Genomic DNA, 15342 nt, shown 5'->3' with positions numbered 1-15342 from the left:
ATCAGTCTGTGAAAACAGCCATGACTACTGAAGAGAGAGGAATATGTTATTTGGTGTTAATTGTTTGCCCAGAGTCTCCTAATGAGTTAAAATGAACTTAATTAAAAAGGAGGCTAAATGTCAAGGAAAAATTTCCTAAGCAGTTATTCCAAAGCTTGCTGCTGGCTTCAGGCAGAGGTGGGAGCAGTCTTTATCACCTGAGATACCTAAAGCTGTGACACTAAAAAGTGATGATTAAAAATGCCAGCAGATATTTCTCAGATGCCTTTCCTGTCCATCCTGGTTTTTAGTATCTCTGTTGTCTTAAGAATGAAGTGGCCCCATGAGGCTGAGCAACAGCCACCAGTCATTATTCAAATGTACTTAATTACAGAGTTATCTGTGTTCTCTAAGTTACCATTTGTTTAACAGCTAAATTGCAGTTCCAGCTGGATCCTTGCTATTCCAGGCACACCAGGTTGCAAACCTGTGACAAGGTCGGACTGTTTTAGCCTCTCTTCCTTGCACTGGCAACATCTAGCAGACTTTAAGGGTGGCTGCTGGTGCTGTATTTGTGCTTTGTATTATGCATATAACATTTGCATATGTTTAAAAATACAGGCAGGCCCCTCTTGTAGTGAGCTGTCAAAGCTAATACAGAGATTTAATGATATAAAAACTACACAGGATAAAAATAAAGGATAAAATTCAGTCTTTATAAAAGTTTATGTGAAACTGAAGAGGTAGGCAGATGGGAGGGTTTGTTGGAGTTTTTTAGAGAGCAAGAGATTTTTTCATCTGTTCTCATCCAAAGTAGTTGTCTTTGCTTTCAGGGTTTATTTGAAATAGTGGAATGAACCCTGTGCAGCAGGGACACTGTTTGCATAGAGCTGTCAGTGCCATCCCTTCCTTGCTATCTCTGTCTTGTGGAAGTGAGGCTTAGGCTGGAGTAGGAGATGAGAAGAGGCTGTGTTTTAAGTATAGCTAATGCCTCAGTTGTCTAGGTGCATTTTCTGGTGTTTTTATGTTGAAAAATACTATGATGTGGGAAACAAAGCTGAAATGCTCTGGAAGCAATGGAGTCAGCTTTCAAGGTAGAATTTTAATTCAGGAAGCCTGATACCTGTACGATCCTTTATTGTTAGTACACACTTTTCCTGCTTATAGGTCTCCTAGTCAGTGGAAACTAAAGATAAGGAATGTATATTTTTTGCATGAAAAAGAATACAGTAATGGTTTGATGAATAGACACTTTACAGTAAAGCTCTTCTGTCTCATTGAAACTGTAGATTGCTGGCTGTTACATGACACTGAACAGGCTTCCTTTCAGTATTATCACACAGTGACTTAAATGTGGTGGGGCATTAGAAAAGATTGAATTATTTTAATTTTACTTTTTCACAGGGTTTTGAAGCCATTGTGTTTTATTTTGAGATAAATTATGCTATTTATCTTGTCTGCATAAATACCTATATGAATAATGCAAGAAGCTGCTAAAAGTAAAAATTACAGACCTGTCCTTAAAGGGCAGGATTAATATCTTGCAAGAGCTTATATGAAACCAACTGGTGCCTTTATTCTCCAATGCAAACATGTGCTATTTATGGGCATTTGCAGAGCCACTATAATGGAGTATTTCCAGATCCATTAACAGTTGTCCCCTAATGGCAGTCAAATGACTGAGTGGGGAAAAAGCAGGCAACAGGATGGCTTGTATGAGATCTCCTTTTACATGGATGTTATAACAAGGCTTGAATGAAAAAAACCTGCAAAAACATTGTCATGGTGGTAAAAGCAGCATGTCTTAGAACAAGAAATGAAAAATACTACCCTTAATGGAAAGGTAGTGCAGATATTTAGCCAGAGACTGCAGAGGGAAATTTAGATTATGAAACTTTCCACTTCCCAAGGAAACATTAAATTGGTACTTTCTCATGAGCACTCTATTTTTGGCTATCTAGACACTAATGCAGACATGCAGAAAGCCCAGACAAAACTGCCCATCCTGCTGCCAGGAGCACTGAGGGCAAGCAACACCTGCAGCATGGCAGCACAGCCAAAAGATGCCCACCAGTTATTTCTTCTGGTCTGTGTGAAGTGACAGAATTTCTGATCAGATTTTAATGTGCTCCTTTGAAAAAGAATATAATTTCTACACTGTTCTCACTCACAGGTCAGAACTGTACACTTTCATCTCAGCTTAATATACCTTTAAGAAGAAAGTACATATAGCACATTCTGGTAAGCATCTTCACACACAAAACATACAAAAATAGTGTGTATTTCTAACTCAAATTCTATAGCAAAACACCAAACCAGACTTTTATCCTGAGGCAAATATGCAAATATGGTGCTAGAATCTAAAGATGGAAAAGCAATGATGAAGAGAAGTGAATTAATCTCTTATTCCCTGAACTGGCTCTTATCTCTATCAACATTTCTCTGTGCAGAAAAAATGCTCAAAAAAGGGTTTTGAGGACTTAGGATGTCCAGCTGGAAATGGTCTATTAACTGAACTAAATAATGTCATGGTGTGTGACACACCATTTTATGAAGCTGTTATTTGCTTTTCCCTCTTGGTATTCTGAGCATCATAAATCTCAATTTCTAAAACATCCACAGTATTTTCCTATTCCCACTGACCCGTGTTTGTACACATGCTGCAAACAAGGATGATAGGAGAAGCTTGCAGAGCTCATCATGGTATTTCCAACCCTTTAAAAAGTGTTTATGTGCAAGGAACAGGAATGTGTTGGATAAGCAGAGATGCTGTTAAGGGTTTTCCTCGTTGATACAGCTCTTCATGCACGTTCCATCTCATGGTGCTGCTGCTGGTGTGCTCCCAAAGGAATCCTAACCTGCTGCAGAAGCAGAGGGAGAATTGATTCCCCATTCTCCTTTCTGCACCGTGCTCCCAGCCTGGATCCAGCATGCAGGAGAAGGCTGGGCTGGGGAGCAAGGAGGAGTGCTGAACTTAACCTTGGTAGTGGTGAAGTAGAGCTTGAAGAGATTTTTCCTTGTTGCTTCCACACCAATGGTGTCTGAAAATCTGTCAGGGCAGATTTTCCCAAAAAGCCCACATAGCTTCTCTTGTCCTTTGCCCACTGCCCCCAGCCTGTGTAGGACAATGCTGGCATAGCCCCACTGCTTTAAGGAGATGAGTAAGTAAAGGAAGAACCTGTAAAACTGAAAGCAAGTCTTCTTTTCCTAGCTCTGCAGGTTGAAGAAATTGGTTAGTGTCTCCCTACAGATCAGGGAACAAAAGCTGGAACAGGTATGGTACTGCCACAGTAAAGTCATCTAGTCTGCAGGGAGTTCTGTGTATTATTTTACTTTTTGACCTAATGGCTCTTCTTCCACTGAGTGAAGTGCTGCCTTAGGAAAGTTTTGGTACGCTGGCAGACAGGCTTTCTGAAAAGCTGACTGCTAGTCAGTTAGTGTCCTTTGCCATGAGCCTAAATCGTACACTTTTGAAAGGGCTTAAGCTTAGAAATGAACTTCAGGAGCTCTCTATTAATTTTGTAAATTAAAAATGTAAGATTGAACAGATTGAAGCCCAGTACAGGACTGACACAAGAAAGCGGTCTTTAAACAGAAACATTCTCCAGTCCAACACTGGGAAAGAAAGGAAAGTAAGAGGAGGGATTCATTTGCTATTGACCTGCAGTAGCAAAGTCATTCACTTTCCAAATAGGATTAAACCTGTTTCATCAGCCATGACATGTGAAAAGATCATGGTTATAAATTCCATTTGCTGTAATGAATTGGAAGTGTCTGAGTTTGCAAGCAGCACTCACTGTTGATGGACAGCTACATTCGTGCAGTGTTTTAACACTAAAATTAGCTTCCACAAGGTACAAAGTACAGAAAAGGTGACAGCAGTGACAGATCTTAAAGCATTTAAAAATTGACTTTTTTGTTAGATGGGAGCTGAATAAAGCTAGAAATAAATAGTGTTTATGATCCTTTTATGTAGATAACTTGGTTCATGCTTGAGCGAGGGCAAACACGAATCTTGGAAAATGGCATTTTTTAGGTTTCTCAGCCCTATTTCAACAGGAATAAATATTGTTACTGAAATGAGGAAAAATCGAACTTCTCTATGGTATTGCTTGTAAGATGTAAGAAAATGGGATTGTGTTGAAGGGTACTTCATTCAAATCGATTTCCATGAACATCAACATGACTCCAGTGCATTCCATGAAACCATATTGGTGTATGTATTTTGGAAATGGAGATAGAAGCTACATTCTGTGGTTAGTTAATCACCTTAACTCAGTCTTGCATCAGGATCATGAGTCATTTGTCCTTTGATGCTTGTGGAGCTAAATGTTGTTTCCAAACCTATTTTCACCAAGTTTTTTTGGTTTTTTTATGCACATTTAAAGTGTGCCAGGAAAAAGATCTCAGTGGATGAAAGTGGGAATTATTTGGGAATAATTTGAGTCTCCTTTTAATTGATAAGTTACCCAGCTGAAAACTGTCCAAAATGAAAAAAAAAAAAAAAAAGCTTGAGCTGAATAGAGGAATGAAAATATAATGGCTTCGTAAATTACCACAAGGTTAGCATATAATTAATTTGCTAATTTTAATTACAACCCTACAAAATGTGCTGAAAAATGCTCAAAGGGGAGAAGCAGCCAGGTGCCAGCCATGATTAGCCAAGGTTACTGGCAATTAAGAAATCTCTATTAAACGTGTTACAGAAATTTGAGAAACCCCTTTCTGAAAACATCCCATTTATTGAAACTCAGCAGGGTGTTCATCATGCTGGATCTTTCCATTGCTACAGACTTGCTGTTATTTGCCTCACTCTTTTCCAGCTAAATGTTTTATTGCAGCTGAAACGTGGACTGCTTTTTCTGTTTGTCACACGCTGTTACACTTGTACTGGGTATTTATTTGGATCACATAAACAAAAGAGATTAACCAGGGTTTGTGAAGTGGTCTGAGCACCTTCAATTCCAGAGAGCTGCCAATATCTCAGCTGAATGCTGGAAACACAAATCTTGAAAAAAATGCTTTTTCTTTCCAAGGTGTCCTGGCACATGCAGTTTGTAAAGCAGGAATATTGCTGAAACTGCCTTTTCAGTGGAAAGCCTGTTCTGCAGCATTTTAAATGCACAGACAAATGTAATTTCTGAGGTAAAAAAGCAAACAGAAATCCCCAACACCAAAAACCAAACAAGGAACAAAAATCTGCACGTTTGCTTTGCATTTTCAGCAAATCATGGTGTAAAAGGATGTCTTGTCTGTAACAGATTACATGATGTATTATTGTTATTTTTTATTGTTGTTCTGTGAGTCACGCTTTAAATGTCTGTTGTTTGGAACTGTAATAATCCTTGATCCATCTATTAAAGGAAATCTTTAAAAAAAACAAAACTCCAAACCAATAAGATTTTTTTAAAAAAAAAAACAAACCTACAGTATTGGTGTCAAAGGAAATTAATTTCCCGGCTGGCTTGTGTTTTTCTCTGAGGCAGATATTGATGAGTGTGCAGAGGGGATCATTGCGTGTCACAGCCATTCTCGCTGTGTTAACCTCCCGGGGTGGTACCACTGTGAGTGCAGAAGCGGTTTCCATGACAATGGAAGCTATTCTCCTGCCGGGGAGTCCTGTGTGGGTAAGCATCCTCAGAGAGCCTTTCTTTTCATCCTTCTGCATGGCCTTCCCGAGGGACTGGGGCGTTCCTGAGCAGGGATCAGGAACCGAGGTGTCTGTCTGTCTGTCAGCACCCCCAGCGAGGAGGGGCATCCCCAGCCTGACCCACTGCTCTGCTCCCTTTATCAGAGCAAAGGGCTGGGAAACCTGGAGTAAAAGTGGCCTTGGGTCATAACTGCCCACAAAAGGGGAAGAGGTGGTTTCCAATTCAAGGTTTCAACCCAGTGATAGAAGAACCTATCTGTGGCATGTCTGTGTTGCTTTGGTTTGCTCGTTCTCCATTTTTCAGCATCTTCATCGTTAATTTTTTAGGATTATACAAATAACATCCAATTCTCTATGCACCATATTTGCAGAATAAGGTCCCAAGAGCATGAACAGAGAGGGATTTTTAATGAGTGCAGAGAGTTTGTAGTGTTTCTATGGGAGGACAAAGGATGGGGCTCCATGAGCAGTTAATGCTGGCTCCTGCAGTCTGTGTGCCCTCACTGGCTCTAGAGCAATAAAACCATGGTGAAAATGGTTTTATTGGTAATTTTTTATTGGTAATTCTGCCTTTCCCCTGCCTTACAGTTTCCCCATCTTTTCAGTTGTTTGCCTTATACGTAATTTATTTCTGTTGTATTTAATCAGGTGAGTTTAAAACTCTTTAGAAGGGACCCCATTGTAACTTCTGTGAGGTAGAGATCAACTGGCTCCCAGTGTTACTGTGTCCTTTCTTTGGCATTTCAGTTACTTCATCTCCAGTCAGTTTTATGAGATTTCTATTAAAGCTCTTTTCCTCCTTTTGTGTTTTTTCTTTTTATTTTTTTAATGCTGTAAATTTAATTTATCATGTCCATAACTGCAAAGGGTGTTTTCTATGATTATTATAGATTATGTTATATTAATTATATGTTATATAATTATATGATTATTATAGATTTAATTATAGATTTTTAAAAATCTATAATTAAAATGTAAAAATTGTAACAAAATACATAAATTTTCTTGTAAAAACATTACCATCTTTTATGAATTCTGGCTATTAGAAGTCCTTAAGGATAAGATAGTGTCATAATTTAAAAATGCAGAGCAATGATAATGATTTTCAAAGCAATATTTTGTAGATTGTCCAGCTAAGTTAGCTTTTTACACATTGTCCTAAGCTGGTGGGGAGCTCAGTAAAATCACAGCAGTGAACTTCTTCAGAGGGTGTCTGTGTAAAAAATGGCAAATTTGACAGCATTTCAGGATTCCATAGATAAAATAGATGAAAGTCATGTATTTCTAAATGAATTCTCAAATGTTAAGAGTCCTCCTCTGGTTCATTTGAATGTTGTAAAATGAGTGATGAATGGAGCAATGTTGAAAACAGCTTCTTTGTGAGAAGTCAGAGCAACATGACATAACTTTCAGAAGGCCCTGAGGCAGCTGGGGGTCAGAGGCATTTTTATCATTTCTGGTGCTTGTACCACGCACATGGGGAGCCCCATCCCTCGTGTGCCTGGTTTGGGAAGCAGAAGATCAAGAGCCAGGCTGATGTCAGAAGACACACAGACACGCAGGCAAGACTCTGGCTGACCCCAGGCAGGCTCAGCTCTGGAAAGGCCAGCTTTTCTTGCACTGAATCCCTTTTGAAGGGTTGGGCGCTGCAAAAAGCAGCCCCAGATGTGCTGATGGAGACTGGAGGAATAAGATGCCATGCAAACACACTGCCCTCATTTTGACCTGCGCAGCATGCTGGAAGTCTGTGAGGTGTTGTAAACAGAATGAGAAATTAGTGGGGTTATTTTAATGAAATAGCTTCTCTGAACCATCTGCTGCAGGGTACCAGTGAGGAAGTAAAATAAACCAGTTTGCCTCACCAGTATAATGAAATGAAATAATTTAAAAATTAATTGGAAGATTCTGTTAAGCCATATTGACAAATTTCAAACCCTGATGTTTATTTCAAAATGCAACTAAGAATTGGGTAAAACAGCAGAGAGAGAACACTGCACCTTCTAGCTAATATGTCACATTACAGAACTTGTTTGCATGGTGGAACATTTAGAGTCAGAACTGGTGTCTTTCACTCTGTTTCAGATAAAAGAGGGTTCATCTGCTTAGCAACAGTATTTTTTCCTGCTGTATTGTCTATTGAATTTGTGTACATGAGGTGGGTATGAGCCATAGGCTTTCAGTGTGTTTTGAAACATTTCTTCTTCCTCCCTGAAGGACAAACTTGGAGGACAATAAATAGACTAAAAACATACGAAACAAGATTAAACCCCTTTCTACAGAATAATAACAACAAATATTACACAGAGTCTTAAATATCACAGGACAGTGGGAGGGAGTTGCTCTGACAGGCTGCCCAAAGCCCAGGCAGCCAGTTGCTTTTGTTGGATGCATTTCTGTACATTTTGGTTAACCCCTTTTCCCTCCATTTTATGTGGATGTTATGGAGCTGAGTCATTGCTTGCACTATCTCTGCAGTGCTTGCAAAACATTAAGAAAAATAGCATCTGCTTGGGAAGTGTGATACCTCAGTGCTTCTGAAAGCTAAATTCTCATTGACAAAGAGAAAACAGGGAAGTTTGTCTCCTGGTGAGGGACAATTGAGTAAATCAGCAGATGTGGCACAGAAGGTCATAATATTGTGCCAGAGCTTGGATAATAAGGATGTGTGGCTTAGCCAGGCCCCTTCAAGATTGGGAAAATTCTTTTATTGCTCAAAATATCAACCAAAGACAGCTTTTATCAGGGATGTCAGCTTCATATAGTGATGGTGAGTAGGCTCAAATTAAGAGAATGTAATTTGATTTCCCACAGTAGTGGTTTTGTGAGCCCTTGGTCTTTCACAATGCATTATTAAGAAAAATTGCTTGCAGACAAAAGACAATTGCTGTACAAAGTTGCTACCAAAGTTTGCCTGGCAATTAAAACCTGTAGGCTACAGCTGCTGTGTTGTTTGGTTGTTTTTGTTTTTTTTTTTTTTTTTTTAATTTTGTAATAGGAGCTTGGCTGCAATCTGAAGTAAAGAAACAATAAAACTTCATAGAGAATGATGGGCTGTCATGTGATACAGCATTTGTGACTATCTGTCCAAAGCAAATTATAGTTTTCAATCTCCATCTCTGAGTGAGATTCTTTCAGTCTGTAGAGTGCTGTTCAGACCCTGGAGTGCAGATTTACTGATTTTTCATGATGATTTGTGTTTCTTGGTCCCTGCACTGGGTCTTGCACTCACAGAAGGAACAACCACCAAGGCAGCAGGGCCTGTCAGGTTTTGTTTATTTTTTTTTTCTTTAGGAACCACTACAAATTTTGTAGGGAAGCTTAACATGGATCCTCCTCCCACCAAATCCCCATGGGATTCACCATTTATTCCAGCCTGAAAGGCAGTGTAACTAGAGCTCACTGCAGGGTGAGAGTTGCTGGTTTGGGGAGGGGAGAGCTGGGAAAAGGCAGGACTGAAGAGCTCATGCAAGGAAACCCCACAAGTATTAGTCCCCCACAAAAGCTGGGTGCAGCAGTGCTGGCAGGTCAGATCTGAATGGGCTTTAAATCTGTTCCTGAAGCTTTCATGTATTCCATGGTATGCTGCAGTGGGGTCTCTTATCTAGGTTAGAAAGTAAAAGCAAAGGAGGTTAGATTTTATTTTCCCCCTTTCTGTTTCACACCAAAAGGAAAAGACCCATCCCTGGAAAATCTTCCCATATGCCTGAGAATTACTTTCCTATCTGTTGGTAGGGAAGTGCTGTGGAGGCAGGAAGGTTTGCATGTGGTACAGAATATCCAAGGCCAAACAGAACCTGCTATTTCACAGCTTTCTTCTGTTCTGCTCATAGAATTTCTTAAAGCTCACAGTATCAGAGTTGGTGTCAGTGGATTTTATCCTGTAAAATAAAGGTTATCTTATTTGCTTTCCATCTAGTAAATTCTAATTTTTGTATTCTGGCAGAAAATTGTGTTACATATCTTCACGGTAATTGTGTTTAGTCATTTCTGTATTTTTAGAAAGCTTTAGTAAATTCTTCATTCAGGATCTAATTTATTATGCACTGTTCTTTAATAGACCATTATATCTCTATAGAATAAAAGTACTATCATAAAATATCTTCTAGCTAACAATGAATCCATTTGGTGATAGTTTTTCAAGGACAACTCCAAATAACTTTGATTTAGAAAGAAGGCAAAACAATCATTAAGTGACAAGTTGTCTGTGAAAAATGATTTGTCAAAACAGAGTTTAGATAACTTGTACATACATTGGTTTGGGAGCCCAGCTTACATTATTCACGTTAGCAATATACTGTAATGGTTTAATGTACCATAACAGTTAAAATTAGCACATTAGTGTGGTTCTTTCTTCTGCAACAGCTTATCATGATGATACAGAACTCCACACTGCATGGCTTGCTTGCACACATTTATTAAGATGCTGTGGAAAAGTCTTACAATTAAAACCTGGATAGCCTTGAAAAGTAAGAAATGAAGTAGCTGGGGATTGATTTCAAATTTCAGTGAAAGCAAGTTAATGAACTTGTGTTGATATGTACAGTCATGCTTGTCTTCTACCTGATTCAAATGCAGTGGCCGTGGGACCTCTCACAATATCTGAGGCAAATTAGTTCTCGTTACAGCCAAAAAGGATGGAAAAGGAAATTGCATCTCAGGGGATTATTTGCTTCCATTTTGATTCTGTTTCCTTGCCTGCCCACATTACTGAGCTATCCATGTACTTTGGGAATATATTGGGAATGAGCACCTCTTGGGTGGTTTCCTTCTCTTTCTTTTTTCATCCACAAAATGTGACTGATTGCTAAAATGTGTAGGGTCACTTGTGGCTGTGCATTTGTTCATAGAAGCACTGGCTGGAGAGTTTGAAGAGTGAAAATTTTGATCACTTCTGTGAGGTCTTGGCAGCAATCCCTTTGCTGCTGCTGTGTTGTTGATAGAAAATTGCGTAAAACTTTGCAGTACAAGCAAATTTCTCCTCAGTATGGGTGTCACCACTATACCCTCACCTCTCCTTGAGAAGGAACTGTCTGGAGAGGGTAAGGAAAGCTCTGCCACTTTTATTGGGGTTAATTAGTAGTTTTTGCCTTGGAGAATCTCAGTATATAATAAATAAAATTGCAAAATCCTATTTCAAGTGTGAAAATCAGATCATTTCCATGGGTTGACAGGATACATGAAAGAATTGATCCCTCCAGACATAAAGGCAGATGTTTTGGTCTTGTCCTTTATATATGAGGAAAGAATAAGGAGTCTCCTTGCTATTTCCAGTGTTCTTCAAAGTTGCTTGATTTATAAACTAATATTTTATCTCTTTCCTCCTTTGTGTTGGCATAATTGGAAATGAGATTTGTGTGCAGTTTTGCCTTGCCCATCTTTAAATATTCCAGTTTTGGGCCTGCATTTCCAAGCACAGGTGTGGGAAAGCAAATGAAATGTGATGGGACGTGGAGAATTTCAGCTAAGCAAGGATTTGAACACTACAAAAATAAGCTAAATGCAAAAGTCTCATCAAAGTTTTCACACTCACTAAATTATTGTTTTGAACAGCTGAACTAGGTTAACTTTTCAACACCTAAGTTGAAGAAGTTTTTCACTGATATTTGGTTTCACCAAGGTAGCTCAGACTCAGCATTTACAGTTAAGTCTGATGGAGATCATTTAAGAGTTCTTTGTAGAATCAAAGTAAATGCTGAAGAATAACCTAAGAATAACCATTGATTCCAATTGTTGAGGAGAAATTTCACACTAAGTACAAGTACTTTTTTTCATGCTTTGCATAGCCATCTACATGCTGATCTCACCCTCATATGGACATTTGATCTTCATTAAATAAAATACTTTCTGCACCTAACTGAGAACTAACCATGTGGGAGCATTTGGCTGGGCTCTTCTTCCTTCCCCCTGCCCCCGGTCTGGTTTTAGGCTGAAGGAGAGACAGGGACAAAAACATGTCATGCTTGTAACTTTTTTCCCCCAAGTTACTAGGAACATTGTCTGTTTGTTCTGGCTTTAGGAAATGCAATCAACATCGACAAAAAAACTGCCAAAGGGATGTTCTCAAAAAGTTAGTTCTGTTAAAAGTTCTGCTGGAAATGAGTGCATGTCCAATCCAAACCTTTTATATCTGACTAATGGCTAAAACTTTTAAATAATAAATACCATAAAAAGAATAATAAACTATTATTTCAGAAAGAACCAAAAAGGTGCATAGCAATTAGGAATTTATGTTCATGCTTTGCTTGATTCTTCATCAAGAATCACCCATTTACCAGTTTGGGCTGCTCTTAATGGGGACATCCTTTTTATGTGTGCTGAATGGGGACCAGCAGCAGAGGTACATAAATGGGGTTCTCCCCTTCTGCATGCACATTAGAGATTAAGTTGGCTTTGTGTGAACAGGTCTGTACTACTGAAAACATGAATAATGTTAGTTTCTATAATTGCTAACATCTGGCTTTCCATAAATCTGTTAAATTACATGGAAACAGAATTAGATTTCAGTGCCATAAGTAAAGCAATTAAATGCAACTCTGTAGGCAATATGGCTTTATCTTCATCTGTGAAATCCTTTTAGTTTTGAGCTGTGAAAGCTACCCTTCCGATCTGCACTGTTATTCTACTCCATCCTATACAGATTATAGTCAAGGAGCTCTTAATGTGGGAGGGAAGGCAGTATTGATGGTGCTTGTTGAAACCACCAAAGGCAACGTGAATACTTCATTTATACCTTTGTTTTCAACAAAAAATACAAGTCAAAGTATATTGAAAGGAAAATGGGAAATCTTTGAGAATGTTTTAAGTTTTACAGTAGCTGTTTGGATATAATTCATTTGATACCAGTTCATTCATAGTTCTCTTTATGTCAGTCTTCATGCTTTTTACCTCCTGCAGTACTGTGGCACATGTTAAACAATGAACTACAAATTTTAATTTCTCTTAGTGCTGCATCTTTTTCACCACCAGTAGTGAATATTTCAAGCACTCAGTTATGGCTAAGTTGTGCACTAGAGCAACAATGTTCTTTCCTGGCAGTTCAGACTTTCAGGACAGCAAAATGCACCATTTGTAGGCAAGTGTGAGTGATGAGCAATTGAATCAGGCTGTCAGGCCACTGGGACCCTTTGTGCAAAGGACTGGCCCCCAGGTTAGCCCAGGAGTGAAGCCCTGGGAAGGCAGTGAAATAAATAACCTCCAGCTTCCCTTTGGATCTATGAGCACAACAATGAAAAGTCGTTTTCTGGCAGCCCAAAGCTTTGACTCGGTTGTGCAGGCTGATTTTCACATTTCATCAAATCCAAGGATGTGAGCACATTTCCACTTGTTCCTGGAGTATTTGTGAGTTAAAATCAGGAATTATACTAGCCACACCAGACTGAAGTTAGCGATATGGTTGTTGTAAAGAGTTTCCTTCAGCAGAATGACAGAATCCTTAGTCTTTTTAAGATAGGACACTTTGAGGTGATGAATTATGAACCTGTAGCAGCTGTCCTAAAAGTAAAGCCACTGGACATCACATCCTACCTAAATTAGACTTTAGGTAACTCTTGTTTGTAAGTTCTTCTGACTTTGTTGGTTTAGAGGGAAGTTAAAAGTACTGTTGAGTGATAACGAACAGTTAAAATTTCACCCTAGCAATAAGGTAATTTCAAATTATAAGTATGGTGGTTCTTCCTTGTAATTTCCGGATTTATCTAATGCTATTCTGGAACTATCATGATAGAAACCATCATATACTTCTAAAGGATTTTATTTTCCACCCTTCCTTCCACTGTTGATTACAGTTTTCATTGCTCATGTTGGAACAAAAGAGACCCACCATTTACTGGTATTTCATCTGGACAATTTGCCAATATATTGTTTAAGAAAAATCCAAAGTTATTGTCTGAAAGAAACACCAATTTTTAGTAATGCAATGTGCTTAAAAATCTAATAGCTTTCATTGCAAGAAAAAGAACACTGCATGAACTCTCTAGATAAATTCATATTGCATAATTATATTTTACCCTCCAAGAGCAAATTTATTGGGATACTGTAATTCGTTTTTCTCTGGTGTATAATCATTTTCTCTTGTCACCTATTCTTTGTGTCATTGCTAAATCATACTGCATAGCTTTAAGACATATTTTTTTGTGTATAAGGTGCCTCCAAGTTCTTTTTTTTTCCTTTTTTTTGCCAATTCATTTACACCTTCTAGCAATGGGGAAAGGATGCAACTGACTGCTTTATTATGGGGAGTGTTGCTTGTGCTAGGAAATTATAAAGAGTAATGCAATTCTATTTTGATGTAAAACCCAGAACAGAGAGTGGTCTCGTTAACAGAAAGTCACTCTGCTTGCTAGTTTCCAGTCACTGGGAAATGAATATGCAAGTTTATCCGAAGGTTCCAATTTGTCACTGATATATGGTTTCACCAAGGTACCTCAGACTCAGCATTTACAATTCAGCCTGATGAGATTATTTAAGAGTTCTTTGTGGAATCAAAGTAAATGCTGAAGAATAACCTAAAAACCATCAGTGCTTTAAGTCTACCAAGTAAATATGGAAGCTATAAAAAGGAATGCACCCTCATCCAGCAACAACAATAAGCAATAATTACCTAATTCAGAAATAAAGCTTACCCAAGAAACGTGTGCCCAAAGCTTTTATAAACCTTTATATTGCTGTTTTGCAGATATCGATGAGTGTGCCTTAAAGATCCACACCTGCTGGAATGACTCAGCCTGTGTGAACCTGCCAGGAGGCTTTGACTGCCTTTGTCCCTCTGGGCCATCTTGCACTGGAGACTGTCCCCACGAGGGTGGCTTCAAGAGGAACGGGCAGGTGTGGACCCTGCGGGAGGACAGGTGCTCCGTGTGCTCCTGCAAGGTGAGATCCAGGGCTCCAGGGGCCTTTCATCCTCTGGGCTCGTGTCAGAAACCCTATTTATGCTGTTGGTGGCAGAAGTATTAGCCTAAGCCCAAGGCAAAAGGGAAGCTGGACACTGAAGCTGGGATGGGGATGTTCTTCTGGGAAGGCTTTTATTTTCTTGATTTGCTCAACCAGACACTTGTTGGTGGTCAGCCCTGCTGAGCTTTTACCATGTCGCCCTGTGGGCCAGAGCATTTCAGAGTGTGCCTTAGAGAGGGTTTTTTACCCATTACCCATTACGTTTTAACACAATGTGCAGGTTCCAGCATGCTTCCTGGAAATGCTGAAAACTGACTTTAATTTCTGTTTCTATGAATATGCACCTCTCAGCAGTGTAGTCAGCCCACTTCCTCTTGGCTGTGTTTCCCTGTGCTTGGAATGCATTTGAGTTAACTGGGTGAGAAGAAAGGTGGGAGCATGAGTGAAAGGTCAGAAGACCCAGCACAGGCACTAGTTTCCTCCAAGTGAAGAGGGGTGAAGTGAAGGCTGAAGGCCAGCTTTTTCCTTGGCTGTGTTGGCAGGTCTTCCACCTGAGCAGTGCAGCTCTCTCTGCTTGTTTGGAGAAGCCAGGTCTGGTACCAATGGAGGTACCTTAAAGAATTAACGTTTAGATCAGGGTGGGAATTTTTTGTTGTAGGTTTGTGTTTTTTGTTTTTGTTTTTTTTCCCTGAACTTTGCCCTTTTTTTAAAATTTTTTCTTCATATCGTAACCAAGTTAGAAGAACATTTGGCTCTGCTTTCTCAATTTTCACTAGTGAACAGAGGAATGCTCTCTTTGAAATCAGAAGAATTTTAGAAGCACC

The 15342-nt window shown here is 39.1% G+C and overlaps 1 protein-coding gene across 3 annotated transcripts in view; it reads left to right on the top strand.

The window, feature by feature from the left end:
- The window catches only part of NELL1 (neural EGFL like 1), a 279798-nt gene that overhangs the window by 253091 nt on the left and 11365 nt on the right, over positions 1–15342 (top strand). For 2 of the 3 annotated variants that reach the window (XM_058806260.1, XM_058806259.1), the window contains 2 exons: positions 5466–5606; positions 14304–14497. In XM_058806260.1, coding sequence (XP_058662243.1) covers positions 5466–5606; positions 14304–14497 — 335 coding nt within the window. The remainder of the gene's footprint in view (positions 1–5465; positions 5607–14303; positions 14498–15342) is intronic. The other variant, XM_058806261.1, reaches the window with a different exon arrangement.

Source organism: Ammospiza caudacuta, chromosome 6, assembly GCF_027887145.1.
Source record: "Ammospiza caudacuta isolate bAmmCau1 chromosome 6, bAmmCau1.pri, whole genome shotgun sequence".
Taxonomy (NCBI): domain Eukaryota; kingdom Metazoa; phylum Chordata; class Aves; order Passeriformes; family Passerellidae; genus Ammospiza; species Ammospiza caudacuta.
This window is presented reverse-complemented; position numbering and strand designations above follow the sequence as displayed.